The sequence below is a fragment of the Aureobasidium namibiae genome (genome assembly GCF_000721765.1).
Source record: "Aureobasidium namibiae CBS 147.97 unplaced genomic scaffold scaffold_11, whole genome shotgun sequence".
NCBI lineage: Eukaryota > Fungi > Ascomycota > Dothideomycetes > Dothideales > Saccotheciaceae > Aureobasidium > Aureobasidium namibiae.
In genome coordinates, this window is record NW_013581198.1 from 803,830 (window position 1) to 818,567 (window position 14,738).

The following is a 14,738-nucleotide window of genomic DNA, read 5'->3' on the forward strand; positions in this document are numbered from 1 at the left end:
TGCTCTTGGAAAATCAGATAATCGCGAGCAGAGAGCCCATTTCGGTCCGTGTTGGGTCAAAGGATTCAAGCAATACAATACTGGGATCCGTGCATCCGGAGAACCACATGGATAAAAGGGACACTAACTGGTCGAGGCTTTGTTTCTATCTGATTCTATTCTTCCGCCAACTTCAGTGCACTCAGGTCAGGAATATTGACAGCAGAATCCAGACGCTTGGCTACCATGGTTGGCTCGTGGACCGGGATATTGGAAACTAAGTCCCTCACTGCTTGTACCAATTCTTGTAGCAACTTACCATGGCGAGGAATGGTGTGGCCGCCGGCACTGTCGAAGAAGACAACCATATTGTCATCGAAAAGATTATACAATGCAAGGGCACCGTCTTTGTACGGGTCTGCGAGCGTTAGCTTGCAGGGTTTTGGTAGTGAGGGGCTGCGTCAACGTACCATTGGCGCCAACGATATGCAAAGACTGGACCTCAAGGAGGTCCTCGACTTCATCCGATAAGACAGGTCCAGTTTCTGAGATGGCGGGCCAACCCATGAAGAAGATTGCAGCCTTGATCCTCGGGACGTACCCCTCAGATTTCGCCCTCTCATGCTCATCGTAAATCAGTGTGGCTGCAGCAGCCGCGCCTTCACTGTATCCGATGATTCCACCAATCTCAGGATCAGCATCGAGTGCTTCGTAGAGCTGTTCCAATGCAGCTTCCCTCGCTTCAGCAAAGCCGACGGTCGTTTCGCCCTTGGGCATGAGTAGTCTCAATGCATCCTCGGGCGTGTCAGCCTCGGGAAACACTCGGATACCCTCAACTGCTGAGGCCTCTGCCTCTCCTTTGTCTTTGAGGAATCGAAAGTGTGGTCCTGAACCGAAGTAAGACTCAAAGCCTGCATATACTGTCAATTCAAGCCCTTGGTGATAAGAGCTGTGGATATATCTACCTGGAGGGGGTGTCACTGGCACTCGGCCTTGGATGAACTCGAATGAGGCTGAGCTAGTAGACTCAAGGAGCTCAATCATCGGTCCCAGCTGAACGCGGAATGTCTGTGAACTCGTCAGTATCCTGCATTGGCTACGTCTCTCAGAACAACACTTACAGGAATGTTGCCATAGGCTCCGTGCAGACACAGAAACTTCATCTTTGCTAGTCTTTGAGTTGTGAATGAGAAAACAATGGTGTTGCCAGAGAACGCAGTCGAAGGCCCATAAAAGGCAATGACTGACTCGCAGTATCTAGCACTTGCATGTCGCCTTTTCCAGAAGTGGTAGAACCCATATCGTCCGGCCGTTATCTTAAGTGAGAGAGAAGGATGAGACACTTAGTTAATCAGGGTGATCAGCAAAGAAATACCCTTTGTGATCCACTAATTGTTCATGGATGGTGGTTGGGAAGGCAAATGAGCTTTTTGCGTGTCTATCAAGATTGTCGTGCTCGTAGCATGTGCCTATCAAGTCGTCTAATTTACGCACGTATATTATCTCCCATGTAGACGACAGTAGGTTTAAGCTACTTTGTGAGACACCATATACCGCCGATTGGTGGGAGATGTGGGTAGATCCGAGGAGTAGACAGGCACGGTGCTGGAAACGGTCTGTCACACCGAGACCCGCTGATCATCCGCTTTGGACCTTTCTTCTTAGCCCTTCGACCGTTATCGTCCCTGAACCTCACCACATGTCAATGCTTCACCTTGCTATGTCGAATATGATCTGCAACCGCTTTCAGACGATCAGCAGAACGTCGATGCATGTCCGTGTAGGCACTATACTAAAGCAAAGCTTATAGGCTGTTCCTGCCTTGAGCTATCGGTGCGACACATGGTTTCCATGCATGCTTCTCCGGATTCGTCCTTGTCTTAAGCCGTCGTTGAACAGAAGAGTACTCGGCCGAGAGTACCCTGCATAGCACTGCGATTTTGGGCAGACTCACAACATTCACCTTCACACTTACGAGATAGCTCCGTATCAGCGTTGAGAAGCGCCAGAATCGCTCTTACTGGCCCAAGATTAGTCCATTCCTCCGTCTGCTTCGGGGAGAAGGATCGAACGAGACCTTGATTCAACACGAATGACTACTCTTCTCCAAGCCAGTCTCTAATGGCAGTTGATCGATAGCAGAAATGACCCTTGTGGATCTATCACATTGCCGAGTCTCAACATGAACCGGCTGTATTGTGGCACGCAAGACACCCTCGAACTTCTCTTCTGCCTCCTCAACGCGCAGTGATCCGAAAATCGCTCACCGAAGGTCGGACTCACTCTGTAGTCAGCTGTGACGGACTGGTAGATGTCCATGATTATGATAAAGCATCGACATTCCCAGCATACTGGTGAAAATCTCATCCATATCTCAGCTTTCTTTGTTACATACCAGCTAGACGACTTATTCTTCATCTTTTTTTCGGAATCTCATCACTCCCACCAACACAAACATGGCATCATCTGTGCCCATCCCTATCGCCATCGTAGGCTACTCATGTAAACTACCTGGCGATGTTTCTTCTCCAGAGGAGTTATGGGAGCTGTGCTCGCGAGGTCGCACCGGCTGGAGTCCTACCCCCTCTACACGCTACTCCAAAGATGCATACTACCATCCAGCTCCTGGCAAACAGGGATGCATCAACACAGAGGGCGGTTACTTCCTCCAAGAGGATCCTGCTCGTTTTGATGCCCCTTTCTTCAACATGACTGTGCAAGAGGCCACTGCACTTGATCCTCAACAACGCCTTCTTCTCGAATGTACCTTCGAGGCTTTCGAGAGCTCTGGCATGACCAAGGAAGGTGTCGCTGGAACAGATGTTGGTGTCTTTGTCGGTGGAAGTTTCGCCGATTATGAGGTTCACAACACCAGAGACATCGATACCGCACCCATATATCAGGCCACTGGCTGTGCACCGGCAATGCAGTCTAACCGTCTCTCATACTACTTCGACCTACGAGGCCCCAGTATGACTGTAGATACGGCATGCTCGTCATCTCTGGTGGCGTTGCACAGTGCCATGCAAAGTCTTCGCAATGGAGAGTCATCATCAGCAGTCGTTGCTGCAGCGCATCTCAACTTGTCGCCTGACTTTTTTGTTACTATGTCGAACACACAGTAAGACCGAATCCAAACAAAAACAAGCTGTGGGTCATTCTAACGATTTCCAGATTGCTCAACGACGCTGGTAAGACTTTTGCTTTCGACCACCGAGCTATATCAGGATTTGCACGTGGCGAAGGTGCCGGCGCCCTAATCTTGAAGCCCCTTGATGTCGCTATGCGCGATGGCGATGTGGTCCGAGCTGTGATTCACAACTCGGGAGTCAACCAAGACGGCAAGACCAATGGTATCACTGTACCGAACGGCCGTGCTCAATCAGACCTGATCAAACAGGTCTATGCCAAAGCGGGACTTGATCCAGCCGACTGCGGATTCAGTGAGTGTCACGGAACTGGTACCAAAGTCGGTGATCCCATCGAAGTTGCTGGTATACACGAAGCGCTGGGCGCTGGTCGTGGTCCCAGGAATCCTCTCTTCATCGGCTCTGTCAAAAGCAATGTTGGACACCTTGAAGGTGCCAGCGGAATAGTTTCGGTCATCAAAGCCGCAATGATGCTGGAGAAGGGCATGATCCTGCCTAATGCAAACTTCGAAAAAGCCAACCCAAACATTCCACTTGACCAATACAACATGAAGGTAAGCGACGCCGACTCATCGTAGCCATAAAGGCACTAACAGAGTACCTAGGTTCCAACATCAACCAGACCTTGGCCACGTGGAAAGAAATATGTCTCGGTTTCCAACTATGGCTTCGGTGGTGCAAACGCCCATGTCGTCTTGGGCGCTGCTCCCAAAGGAAACAAGACTACCATGGTTACGATCGGCTCTCTTGACGAAGCCCCTAAGGATCCGCAATGCAAACTGTTTGTGCTGTCTGCCCACGACTCTCAAGCCTTGCAGAAGAAAATTCGCGATCTCGGCAATTTTCTTGAGCAACGGCCCGAGGCCTTCGAGAAGCTACTTGCTGGCAATGTAGCTTACACCCTTGGCGAAAGACGTTCTCACCTGCCTTGTAGACTTGCACTTGCGGCAGTCTCGTCTGACGAACTGGGCCACAGTCTTGCAACCGCAAAGGTCCCCACTTTCAGAGCTCGTAGCGAGCCCACCTTGGGCTTTGTCTTCACCGGGCAAGGCGCGCAATGGGCCACTATGGGTGCCGAGCTTGCTCGCGACTACCCCATTTTTGCTACTGCGCTGGACGCGGCAGATAGCACACTCAAAGCGGTTGGTGCCGACTTCTCTTTGAAGGCGGAACTCTTGAAGCCTGCAGACGCTTCACTCATCAATGCTGCTCACATCAGTCAGCCTGCTTGTACCGCACTGCAGATTGCACTCACTTTGCTCTTGAGCTCATGGGGCATACACCCTGCTGCCGTGGTCGGCCACTCGTCGGGCGAGATTGGTTGTGCTTTCGCCGCTGGCATCATTGGTCTCGAGGATGCGATGAAGATTGCTTACTTCAGAGGCCAATGTATGCTTAGCCTCAAGCAGAAAGCTGTGGGGAAACCACAGGGAACCATGATGGCCGTTGGTGCCAGCGTCGAAAGCATTCGTCCTCTTCTCGACGCTGTCACTAAAGGCTATGTCACAGTGGCCTGTGTCAATAGCCCTTCTTCGGTGACTCTGTCTGGCGACGTTGAAGCGGTTGAAGAGCTCCAGCCAATCTTGACGGAGAAGAGTATCTTCAACAGACAGTTGAAGGTTGGTGTTGCGTATCACTCCGCACATCTCGAGCCGGTTGCAGATGAGTATCTCGACTTGATCAAGGATATTCAGCCTGCCGCAACTGCCACTGCAACTTTCTACTCATCTTTACTTGGACGTGTTGCTGAGCCTTCGGAGCTCACTCCCGACTACTGGGTTCAGAACCTGACTTCACCTGTCAGATTTTCTGATGCGCTTGGTGCGATGGCAAAGGAGACTGGATCCAAAGTAATCGACCAGCTAGTGGAGCTTGGCCCTCACTCCGCTCTCCAAGGCCCTATCAGAGATACCCTAGCTACGATTGATGCTGCGAAGGGCAAGATGCAGTATGTCTCCGTTCTTGCAAGGAACCAGAACGCCAGCGAGTGTGCCCTTCGTATGGCAGCTGCTCTCTACATGAAGGGACTGCCCCTGACTTTTGGCGAGATCAACTTCCCTCGTACCAAGAGTATCAACCAAAAACTTATCACCGATCTTCCGAGATATCCATTCAACCACGATACCAGATACTGGCACGATTCTCGTCTGGCACAGAAACATTGTTTCAAGGAAGGTGGGCGTAACGACATCCTGGGATCGCTCGCTGATTGGTCCAACGATCTCGAGCCTACTTGGAGGAACATCGTTCGGCTGGATGACTTGCCTTTCCTCCGTGGCCACAAGATGCAGTCTATGCCCGTTTTCCCGATGGCAGGCTACATGGGCATGGCTCTCGAAGCCGCTGCTAGACGCGCAAATGCTCGCGGCGTTCAATTTGAACGTCTTGAGATCCGAGAGTTCGTTGTCAGCAGTGCATTGGTCCTCAATGAGGACACTGATGTTGAGATGACCATCACCCTGATGCCTTACAGTGAAGGGCTTCGCGGTGCAGCATCTGATTTGTGGGACGACTTCAAAATCTGCTCTTGGGACGTAAAGCGTGGATGGCTTCAGCACTGTCACGGTCTTGTTGGTGTCCGAAGCTCTGCGGCCACAAACGCTGTCGATGCACACAAGATTCAGAGTGCTTCCAGAGCATTTGAGGCACGCAAATCGAGCATTATCCATGCATCCACTGATACCGTTGATGTTCAAGCCATGTACGAGACACTCACTGCAGTTGGTGCTGAGTATGGACCCGTGTTCACCGGTTTGGTGCCTTGCCAAGCAAGTGACTCGGCCGCCCATGCTGAGCTCATCGTACCCGATACTAAGTCTCTGATGCCCAAAGGCTACGAGACTGATCTGATCGTGCATCCTGCTCTTCTGGATCAGATCATCCAGATCGTTTGGCCCATATTTGGTGCAGGTCGTCAGGGGCTCGATACGCTGTATATGCCCACCTTTGTCAAGAACTTCAGCATCTCAAGCAAATTCTCTGCAGCCCTTGGCTATCAGCTCGAGGTGTTTGGCTCAGGAGCTCCCAATAGAGACGCTCCTGAGCCCACGAGGTTTGGTTTCTTCGTTGTAGATTCCTCCAACGCCAATGAGCCTCTTCTCGAGTTCGAGGGCCTTACAATGACCCCCCTTCGTGAGTCCAGTGGTAGCTCTGGACCTCAAGCTCGCGAGCTCTGCTATAAGATCGATTGGCAGACGGCGTCTGAAGCAGAAGAAGTTGACTTGGAGAAATCCACGTCTGATGTCTCAGACACAAAGGTCAAAGCCGATTCTCTTGTCAGTACGCCTTTCACAAGGGATGAAACTATCTACGTTGTCTACAATGAAGCCGATGAGAAGACTTCGGCAGCTGAGATTGCCTACAATATCTGGCAAACTTCAGGAATTCAAGCCGAGCTGGTTACACTCTCAAAGCTCGTACCTACCGACAAGCAAATGGTCTTCGTAACCGGCAAAAACATTCTGACAGGTATTGACACCCAAACATTCGACGCTCTGCGCCAGATGCTACTTTCAGCTCGCAAAGTCCTTTGGACATACAAGGAAGGTCCTGATGACTTCGATGTTGAAGGAAGCATGGTCGTTGGTTTCGCTCGTACCATACGCTCGGAGACATCTGCCAACATCATTACTCTGGGTCTCCAGGGAGCTCTCGATAAGACTACTATCAAGAACGTCTTGACGATTCTTTCCAAGACTAGTGTCGATTCGACGTCGGCTCTCAAGGACGATAAAGAATTCATCTTGAAGGGCGACGAGCTGCTGGTGCCCAGAGTCGTCGATGACGAGGAATTGAATGTCCGACTTCATCAAGAATCGCAAGACTCGGTTGTGTACCAGCAGCCCTTCGCACAATCTGACCGTCGCCTCAAGATGACCATCGCCACGCTTGGTTCCCTCGATTCGTTTTATTTCATTGACGATGAAGCTAAGCCGCTCGGCGACAACGAAGTCGAGATTGAAGTCAAGGCTACTGGTATGAACTTTAAGGATGTGGTGGTGACGATGGGACAATTGGCACAACCATATATCGGTGTCGAGTGCAGTGGTATCATTGCAGCTGTTGGCAAGAATGTGATAGACGTCAAGATCGGACAATCTGTCATGGCCATGACGGAAGGTGCATACAGCACCTACGCTCGCTGTTTGTCGACTAGCGTTGCGCCTCTGCCCGAGAAGACGGATTTCACCGCTGCTTCGACCATCCCTGTCGTCTTCTGTACCGCCTACTATGGTCTCTTTGACCTGGGACGTCTTATTGAGGGCGAAACAGTTCTCATCCATGCCGCAGCTGGTGGTGTTGGTCAAGCCGCTATCATGTTGGCCCAAACTTGTGGCGCCGAAATCTTTGCCACCGTCGGAAGCATTGACAAGAAACAGCACATCATGAAGGAGTACGGCATTCCTGAGGATCATATCTTCAACAGTCGAGACACTAGCTTTGGGCCTGCTATCCGTCAGGTCACCGCTGGAAAGGGCGTTGATGTCGTCCTCAACTCTCTTGGAGGTGAATTCCTGCGCGAAAGTTGGGACTGCTTGGCACCGTTCGGCCGATTCATTGAGATCGGCAAGGCAGATATCACGAAGAACAGTAGACTCGAAATGGCTCAATTCGAGTACAATGTTTCTTTTGCTTCAGTCGATCTGACCAAAGTGGCTGCATACCGTCCCAAGCTCATGAAGAGACTTCTGAACGATGTGGAGAAGCTGATGAGCAATGGCAGCATCAAACCAGTCGGTCCAATCACCAGCTATGGTATCAACGAGGTCGAAGCTGCCTTCCGTAGTCTGCAAAGCGGCAAGAGTATGGGTAAATTGGTCATCACCCCTCGACCCGGAGATCTTGTCCAAGCTATCGCGCCCAAGAAGACCACAGGTCTGTTCAAAGACGATGCCTCATATCTGATTGTCGGAGGTACTGGCGGTCTCGGATGCAGTATCGCTAGATGGATGGCCTCGCGTGGTGCCAAGTACATCTGCTTGTCTTCCAGAAGGGCCAACATTACGCCAAGATTGGAAGGACTCATTGGTGATCTCGCCAAATTGGGAACCACAGTGTCCGTCCGCGCTTGCGATGTCGCGGACTCCATATCAGTCGAGACTCTGGTCAACGATCTTCAGAAGGAAGGTCCTATTCGCGGTGTCATCCAAGGCGCTATGGTACTCAAGGATGTTCTTTACGAGCAGATGACTCTGGATGACTTCAACGCAGTCGTCAACCCCAAGGTTACCGGTACCCTTAATCTGCACAAGAGTCTTGAAACTTCCGAGCTTGACTTCTTCGTCGCTCTTTCCTCGGTCGCCGGTGTTGTTGGCAACCGTGGTCAAACAGCCTACGCAGCTGCCAATGTCTTCTTGGACACTTTCATGGCTCACCGAAACGCAAAAGGACTGCCTGGTACCTCTCTCGACCTTACTGCCGTTTCGGACGTTGGCTACCTGGCTGACAACAGCGAGAGAGCAGCTGATGTCCTCCGCAATCTTGGCGGTGAGACGATCGAGGAGTGTGAGATCATTGGTCTGCTCACCGCTGCTGTCACAGGCAAGATCACCGCAAGCAACAATCATGTCATTACTGGTCTGAAGATCAACCCTGGCTCTGAGCCTTTCTGGTGTCACGATGCAAAGTTCAGCAAGTTGCTCGCTGCAGCTGTATCACAAACTTCTGCCGAGGGTGGTAATGTAAATGTGCCTTTGCCCCAAGCACTGAAGAGTGCTGGTGACAGCGAAAAGGCACTTGAAGTTTTGTATGCCGCTCTCGTGAACAAGCTAGCTGCAGTTTTGATGTTGTCAGTCGAGGAAATGGAGCCTACAGCAGCAGTTGCATCATACTCTCTGGACTCACTGGCTGCTATCGAGGTCCGCAACTGGATTGCAAGAGAGGCGGATGCGAATGTTCAGGTCTTGGAATTGCTCACCAGTCCCAGTCTGATGGAGCTTGCAAAGTTGATTCTCAAGAAGAGTAAATTGGTTTCGTTTGAATGAGTACATAGACGCGAGATGTGGTAGCGGTTAATCGCCGGAGTTTAGTACTGTGTACCTAGTTCCATTTCGTTTATATATCTATTGTCGTTTCGTTCTAATGTCTTGCTTCAAACTACACTAATCGGCTCCTAGCCCCTGTTTGTAAAGGCTTGTGACGCTTCTGACTGTCGAAATGCACAGTGGCCTGAAGAAACAGCATAGTATCCAAAGAAATGCAATGTTTCCTTGGCTCTCTTCGGTCATACCTCTGATCTCGAGATTATTGTGCACTTCCATAGTATGAACATCGCTCTGGACCTTTGTTGCAGGAGTTTGAGAGTATCTCTGGGCAAGATTGATGTTTAATCTTACTGTGACACGACTATATCTTGTGCACCGGCTCGCCTTGCCTCAGCGTTCAGGGCATCGACTTCTGCGGCGACATACGGTATACCAGATTTCCTTCTTTCCACTTCCGTCAGCTGTTCGATTTCTCCCGGAAAGTAGATTCTGTCTACCCCGGCCATCTTTTCCGAGTTCACGACCTGGGATTTATCAGCGATGGCACATTGTTCTGCCGCTTATCAAACTTACTCTGTTGTAAAGATACTCCATCCTTTGCTTGAACTCATCCGAGCTGAGGAAGAGATCAGGCTTCAAAGCAATGAGGAAGTGACCCACGTCCGCTGGCTTTGACGGATCGTATGGATTCGTCACATGTCCGGCGAACGCGGATCCAGACAAGACACCCGAGAACACATCCATCATGACCGACAAGGCCGACCCCTTCGGCCCACCCATAGGCAGCATGACTCCTTCGAGGGCAGCACTCGGGTCATCAGTTCTGTTGCCATCCTTGTCCAACGCCCAGTCTACTGGAATCTTCTCGCCTCTACGTTTCGCTTTGTAGATTTTGCCTCTGGCAGCGACCGAAGGAGCCATGTCCAAGATGAAATCATGCTCGGAACCAGGAGCTCCACAGGCGATTGGTGACACTCCCATCAACTTTTCCTTGCCGCCCCAGACTGGTAGTGCGGGTGATGAATTGGTAAAGACCAGACTCATCATGCCAGAATCAATAGCTTGCTGGACCAGCCAAGCACTCATGCCGAAATGATTGCTGTGCTTCACGCTGACCATACCGATGCCATAGGTTTTGGCCATATCGATCGCTTTCTCCATGCCTAATCTGGCAGCGACGAAACCAAAGGCATTTTTGCCGTCCACTTGAGCCACAACGGGGGTCTTTTCTGTGAGAGTGGGTTGAGCAGCGGGGTCCAGGACGCCTTGGCGGATGCGAGCGAGGTAGGAGGGAATTCGATTGACGCCGTGAGTATCCACGCCGCGGAGATCGGCAGCAACGAGACAGTGGGCTACCACTGCTGCGTCTTTCTCGGATACATTGTTGGCTTGGAGGACAGCCTTGACATAGGCATTGGCATTATCGTGGGAAACCAAGAGTTTGGCGGTGCTTTCTGAATCAGCCATGTCGGTACTGGAAATTGATGATCCTGAGTATTAAGGAAGGTAGATTGGCAGTGTGTCAACAATGAGGCTGTGAAAGATCCTAGAAGTGGTCAAATAATTATAGGTGTTGCTTCGGGTAAGGTTTGCGCGGCTTCTCCGAAAGCCGAGCGGAAATTCCGTATGCTGTCCCGGTATATATGCTGGGTGTGCCTTCCGCTGTGGGCAACTGCATCAAGAAGATCTGATCAAAAGGAACCACCAACATGACTATCGTACACATCGGTTCGTGTTCCGTTTTCTCTATCATCAACATGCTAATTCACGACAGTCCTATTCAAATTCCGCGCCGAAGTCACAGACGAGCACAAGCAAAAGTTTGTAACGGAGCTCAAGAAGCTCAAATCCTTACCATGTGTCAAAGAGCAGCGACTTGTGGTGGGAGGAGCATCGATAACCGATCCCATTGAACGAAGCAAAGGCTTTGAATTTGCTCTGCTCAGCTTTCACGAAGATCGAGCCGCGCTTGCAGAATATCAGAAATCAGATGAGCATCATCAGTATGTTTAGAGATGATTGCTTTGGGAGTACTAGCTGACAGTCTTTACAGTGTTACGAGCACATATATGTTCCCATACAAAGAAGATCTCATGAGATACGATTTCGAGGTTGACGAAGCGGATGAACATCTTCTTGGATTCTTGCCCCAGGTCGCGGCAAGGATGAGCTGAGGATGCAAGGGGTATGACAAGAGTCCATGAAAACACAATGGCTTTGCGAGTTAGGGTGTGAGCGAATATACTGTAGCTGTCGAAAGGCAGGTAGACGTCGGCAAGCCTTGTTTTTTCGCGTCTTCTCCGGGTGCAAGAGTTTGTAACGCTGGAGCTTTCAAAATGCATAGTAGTCTCAAAAAGCATGACAGTAACCATTGAGATGTAGTGAATGTAAGGCACTCTTTGGATGCGTTTTTGATTCATGAAACCGTTGTGCCACCGGTGCGATTTCATAGCGAGTGTCCCGCTCCATACTTTTGTGTGAGGTATTCACAAACTTCCAGCACACGGAAAGGGCCGAAATGGTTCAAGCGGGTTCCTTCCGCAAGTTCGGATTTTCCGCACCTCTCTCTAATGTCTGGTTTCGAGCGTCACACCGTGAATCACATCAATCATGAGCCAGGAGGCTACCAGCGACAGAGCTGCGAGACGGCAATCTCGTAGGTCGCAGCGGATTCGTACAGCCTGCCTTCGCTGTCAACAGCGCAAAATACGCGTAAGGATGCAATCGCATACATCTGACCATTCGTGTGCTGATTGACATCAAGTGCGATGGGCTATCTCCAGTTTGCACATCTTGTAGTAAATCCAGCAAGGAATGCGAGTATCAAGATGGTAGCGCGGTCGAGAACCAAGCACGAGCGTAGGTCAGATTGTCCGCCTACGCACATGCGGCTGAGTAATAATCTAGGCGATACATACACTATCTTGAGCACCGAGTGCGCTGGCTAGAAGGCATCGTCAAGGAAAGGTGTCCTGATGTAGGTCTCGCAGAAGGACCTGATGTAGAAGACGCTGAGAATGTCAACAACACATCAGTCTCGACATCCGACGCCGCTCTAGATCCTCAGCCTGATGGTCACTACGAACGCACGGCGGATGTTGAGGTTCTAGATGACACTCAGGATGTACAGATGAACGTTACCGAGACAACCGCAAGTATTCCCGAGGCACCCACGAGTGCTCCACAACCCGCAGATTCGAGCCTGGCCCATCAGATTGGCCTCGTGTCGCTTCCCAACGGAGATGATCCGCGCTACATCGGTCCGTCCAGTGGTCACTTTTTTACCCAGCTGGTTTGTACAGCCAGTGCGTTGACTAGAAGCAATAATTCAACTCGCCTCAATCGGGGTAATGCAACCCTACAGCGAGACAATGCTCTTACTCAAAAGTTGCTTCGTGATATCCAGACGCCGCTGCCGTCCAGCAAAGACCTGACAGAGGACTTGACTCGGACATTCTTCAATACAATCCACCAGCACCTCCCATTCCTTCACGAGCCGACGCATATGCGATTAATAGAAGAGGTGTACGCTTCTATTGAGCTAGATCCTATTGCCGCTTTCCAAGTCTATATGGTGCTTGCAATCTCGTCAATCATGTTATCGCGCCGAGACAGAGTTGCACTGCCTAGTGAAGGCTGGGCCGCAATGGCTGCTTCGTTCTTCGAGAAGAGTCCCATCGAAAGCTCGACTCGAGGGCTACAGTGCCTTTTGCTACTCCATGTCTGGGGCATGCACAGTCCAGCAACGAAACTGAACATCTGGTATCTAAACTACCAATGTATCGCGATGGTTGTAGACCTTGGTCTGCAGAGGGATGTCAAGTCGGCATCGTCCATCTCATCGTTTGATCAGGAGATGCGAACGAGATTATTTTGGGTTGTATACAGCCTGGACAGATCTCTCTGTACTATGATGGGTCGACCAATAGGCCTGAGAGATGAAGCATGTGATTTGAGGGTAAGACTCCTCCAATATGGGCACGATATGGTGAACTGATCATCTCAATGTGTCCAGCTCCCTTCAGATATTGACGACATAGGTCTGACCCAGATCAATGGCAGACCTAGAACAGAATCAGAGCCTCCAACCCACATGACTTATGCCATACACCTGTTCAAGCTTGCCAAACTCAACTCCGAGATGAAATATATCCTCCACAGCATTTCTAGAGACACGCCAGCCTATGCCTACCCAGCAATTCGCTGCATGAGGACCTGGCAGAGAGACATGCGGGATCGCCTCGACCAGTGGGCTGCCTGTATACCACAAAGATCTGGCCCTAAAGACTATGTGATGAAAGTCTGCGACATCCGCTACCACGTCCTGAAGACGCTTCTTCTCCGACCAAGTCCCGGCATACCTCAACCAAGCTCGGACGATCTGAAAACTTGTTACGCGAGCGCTTTGACGGCCATCAGACTCTACCATGATTTGTATGTCGAGAATGCACTAGTCTTTACTTGGGCATCATACCATTCGATCATGATGAGTGCCGTGACGGCTTTCTTTTGCATCTGGACTTGTCCGTCCGTTGCACAGGTCATCGTGATCGATGAGCTCGTTTCTGATCTAAGAGCAGCATCGAATATCCTAAGTGCCACTGGTGAGCATTGGCAAGGAGCCAAGCAAAGTCGCAACATCCTGGACGAACTGTCTCACAGAACCATCAGATGGATAATGGATCGCAAAAATGGTAGTAACCACGATCATCCCGCACGACCGAGCGAAGTGAATTTCGGGAACTCCGATTCGACAGGTCATGATAGAACATTCAACCATCACTCCAACGTTGGCAATGTACCAGGACAGTCGCAAGCCGATGAGCTTGAAGCTCTGATGCAGCAGTACAGTCGGAGCTGGACACCAGGACTTGAATTCCTGCCATCAACTTTCGACCAGATGTCCGACATGAACACAGGTTTATGGACTGGAGACACCAACACGGACGCGTTCCTTCAGGATCTTTTCGATGGAATGGCTCCTATGTCATTTTGAGACAAGCTCACTCCATCGTGATACATAAGATGTGTTTATTCATTCCAGGAAGAAAGTAAGCAGTGAGTCACTGTTTCGATCAACGGAAATCTTCAGAAGAAACTTCATCTCGAGTGCCGCTTCTTCCGTTCAACTCTCCAACTCTGGCGCCCTACCGGACTTCCATCACATCTACACGGGCAGTTTACCGCCCAGTTCCGGCATCTCAACATCCTGGTTCCATCCCGTTTTGTTAGTATACTTCGCCTTTGTTTCTTCTTTCTTCTGCCACCACCACCAGAAGCACAAAACCATGGTCGTGAGCGGCACTGCGACAACGAAATAAATCCACAGATCCTTCGAAGTCTTTAGATGTCCACCTGTGGGGCCCGAGTCGACGCTGAAAAAGTTCATACCGAGGAGTGCCTGGGAGCTAGATGTTAGATCTTGTGATTGTATGAAGAGCGAGATTGGAAGCGAAGAGGAAACAGCAACGTACCGTAACGAAAGTGGCGGGCAAGAAAGTCAGAGTGACGAGAGCGATGGTCTTCATTGCCGCACCGTCAGCCTTGGTCGCGAGGGCTATCTCGGAGCTAAAAAAGGACATCTTGGTGTTGACATTACTGTCGCGTTGGGATATAATATTGGAGA

General features: G+C 50.6%; 5 protein-coding genes across 5 annotated transcripts; 2 read left to right on the plus strand and 3 right to left on the minus strand.

The window, feature by feature from the left end:
* Positions 1 to 155: 155 nt before the first annotated feature.
* M436DRAFT_73938 (uncharacterized protein) lies at positions 156 to 1,142 on the minus strand (the record flags this gene model as incomplete). The annotated part of the gene is made up of 4 exons (XM_013570995.1): positions 156 to 397; positions 450 to 890; positions 945 to 1,047; positions 1,101 to 1,142. 4 exons carry the CDS (start codon positions 1,140 to 1,142, stop codon positions 156 to 158), a joined length of 828 nt encoding a protein of 275 aa, XP_013426449.1.
* Positions 1,143 to 2,435: 1,293 nt separating this feature from the next.
* M436DRAFT_49593 (polyketide synthase) lies at positions 2,436 to 9,112 on the plus strand (the record flags this gene model as incomplete). The annotated part of the gene is made up of 3 exons (XM_013570770.1): positions 2,436 to 3,100; positions 3,154 to 3,682; positions 3,734 to 9,112. 3 exons carry the CDS (start codon positions 2,436 to 2,438, stop codon positions 9,110 to 9,112), a joined length of 6,573 nt encoding a protein of 2,190 aa, XP_013426224.1.
* A 347-nt stretch (positions 9,113 to 9,459) lies between these two features.
* Positions 9,460 to 10,579, minus strand: M436DRAFT_49359 (Malate/L-lactate dehydrogenase; the record flags this gene model as incomplete). Its single annotated transcript, XM_013570722.1, has 2 exons — positions 9,460 to 9,636; positions 9,686 to 10,579. 2 exons carry the CDS (start codon positions 10,577 to 10,579, stop codon positions 9,460 to 9,462), a joined length of 1,071 nt encoding a protein of 356 aa, XP_013426176.1.
* A 306-nt stretch (positions 10,580 to 10,885) lies between these two features.
* On the plus strand, positions 10,886 to 14,108 carry M436DRAFT_49179 (uncharacterized protein; the record flags this gene model as incomplete). Its single annotated transcript, XM_013570689.1, has 6 exons — positions 10,886 to 11,115; positions 11,166 to 11,265; positions 11,565 to 11,684; positions 11,877 to 11,971; positions 12,020 to 13,070; positions 13,128 to 14,108. Coding segments are annotated over 6 exons (2,577 nt in total), but the record flags the coding sequence as incomplete, so codon positions are not given.
* Positions 14,109 to 14,279: 171 nt separating this feature from the next.
* M436DRAFT_83119 (uncharacterized protein) lies at positions 14,280 to 14,694 on the minus strand (the record flags this gene model as incomplete). The annotated part of the gene is made up of 2 exons (XM_013570996.1): positions 14,280 to 14,513; positions 14,587 to 14,694. The coding sequence occupies 2 exons, from the start codon at positions 14,692 to 14,694 to the stop codon at positions 14,280 to 14,282; spliced, it is 342 nt and encodes a 113-aa protein (XP_013426450.1).
* Between the last annotated feature and the right edge of the window lie 44 nt (positions 14,695 to 14,738).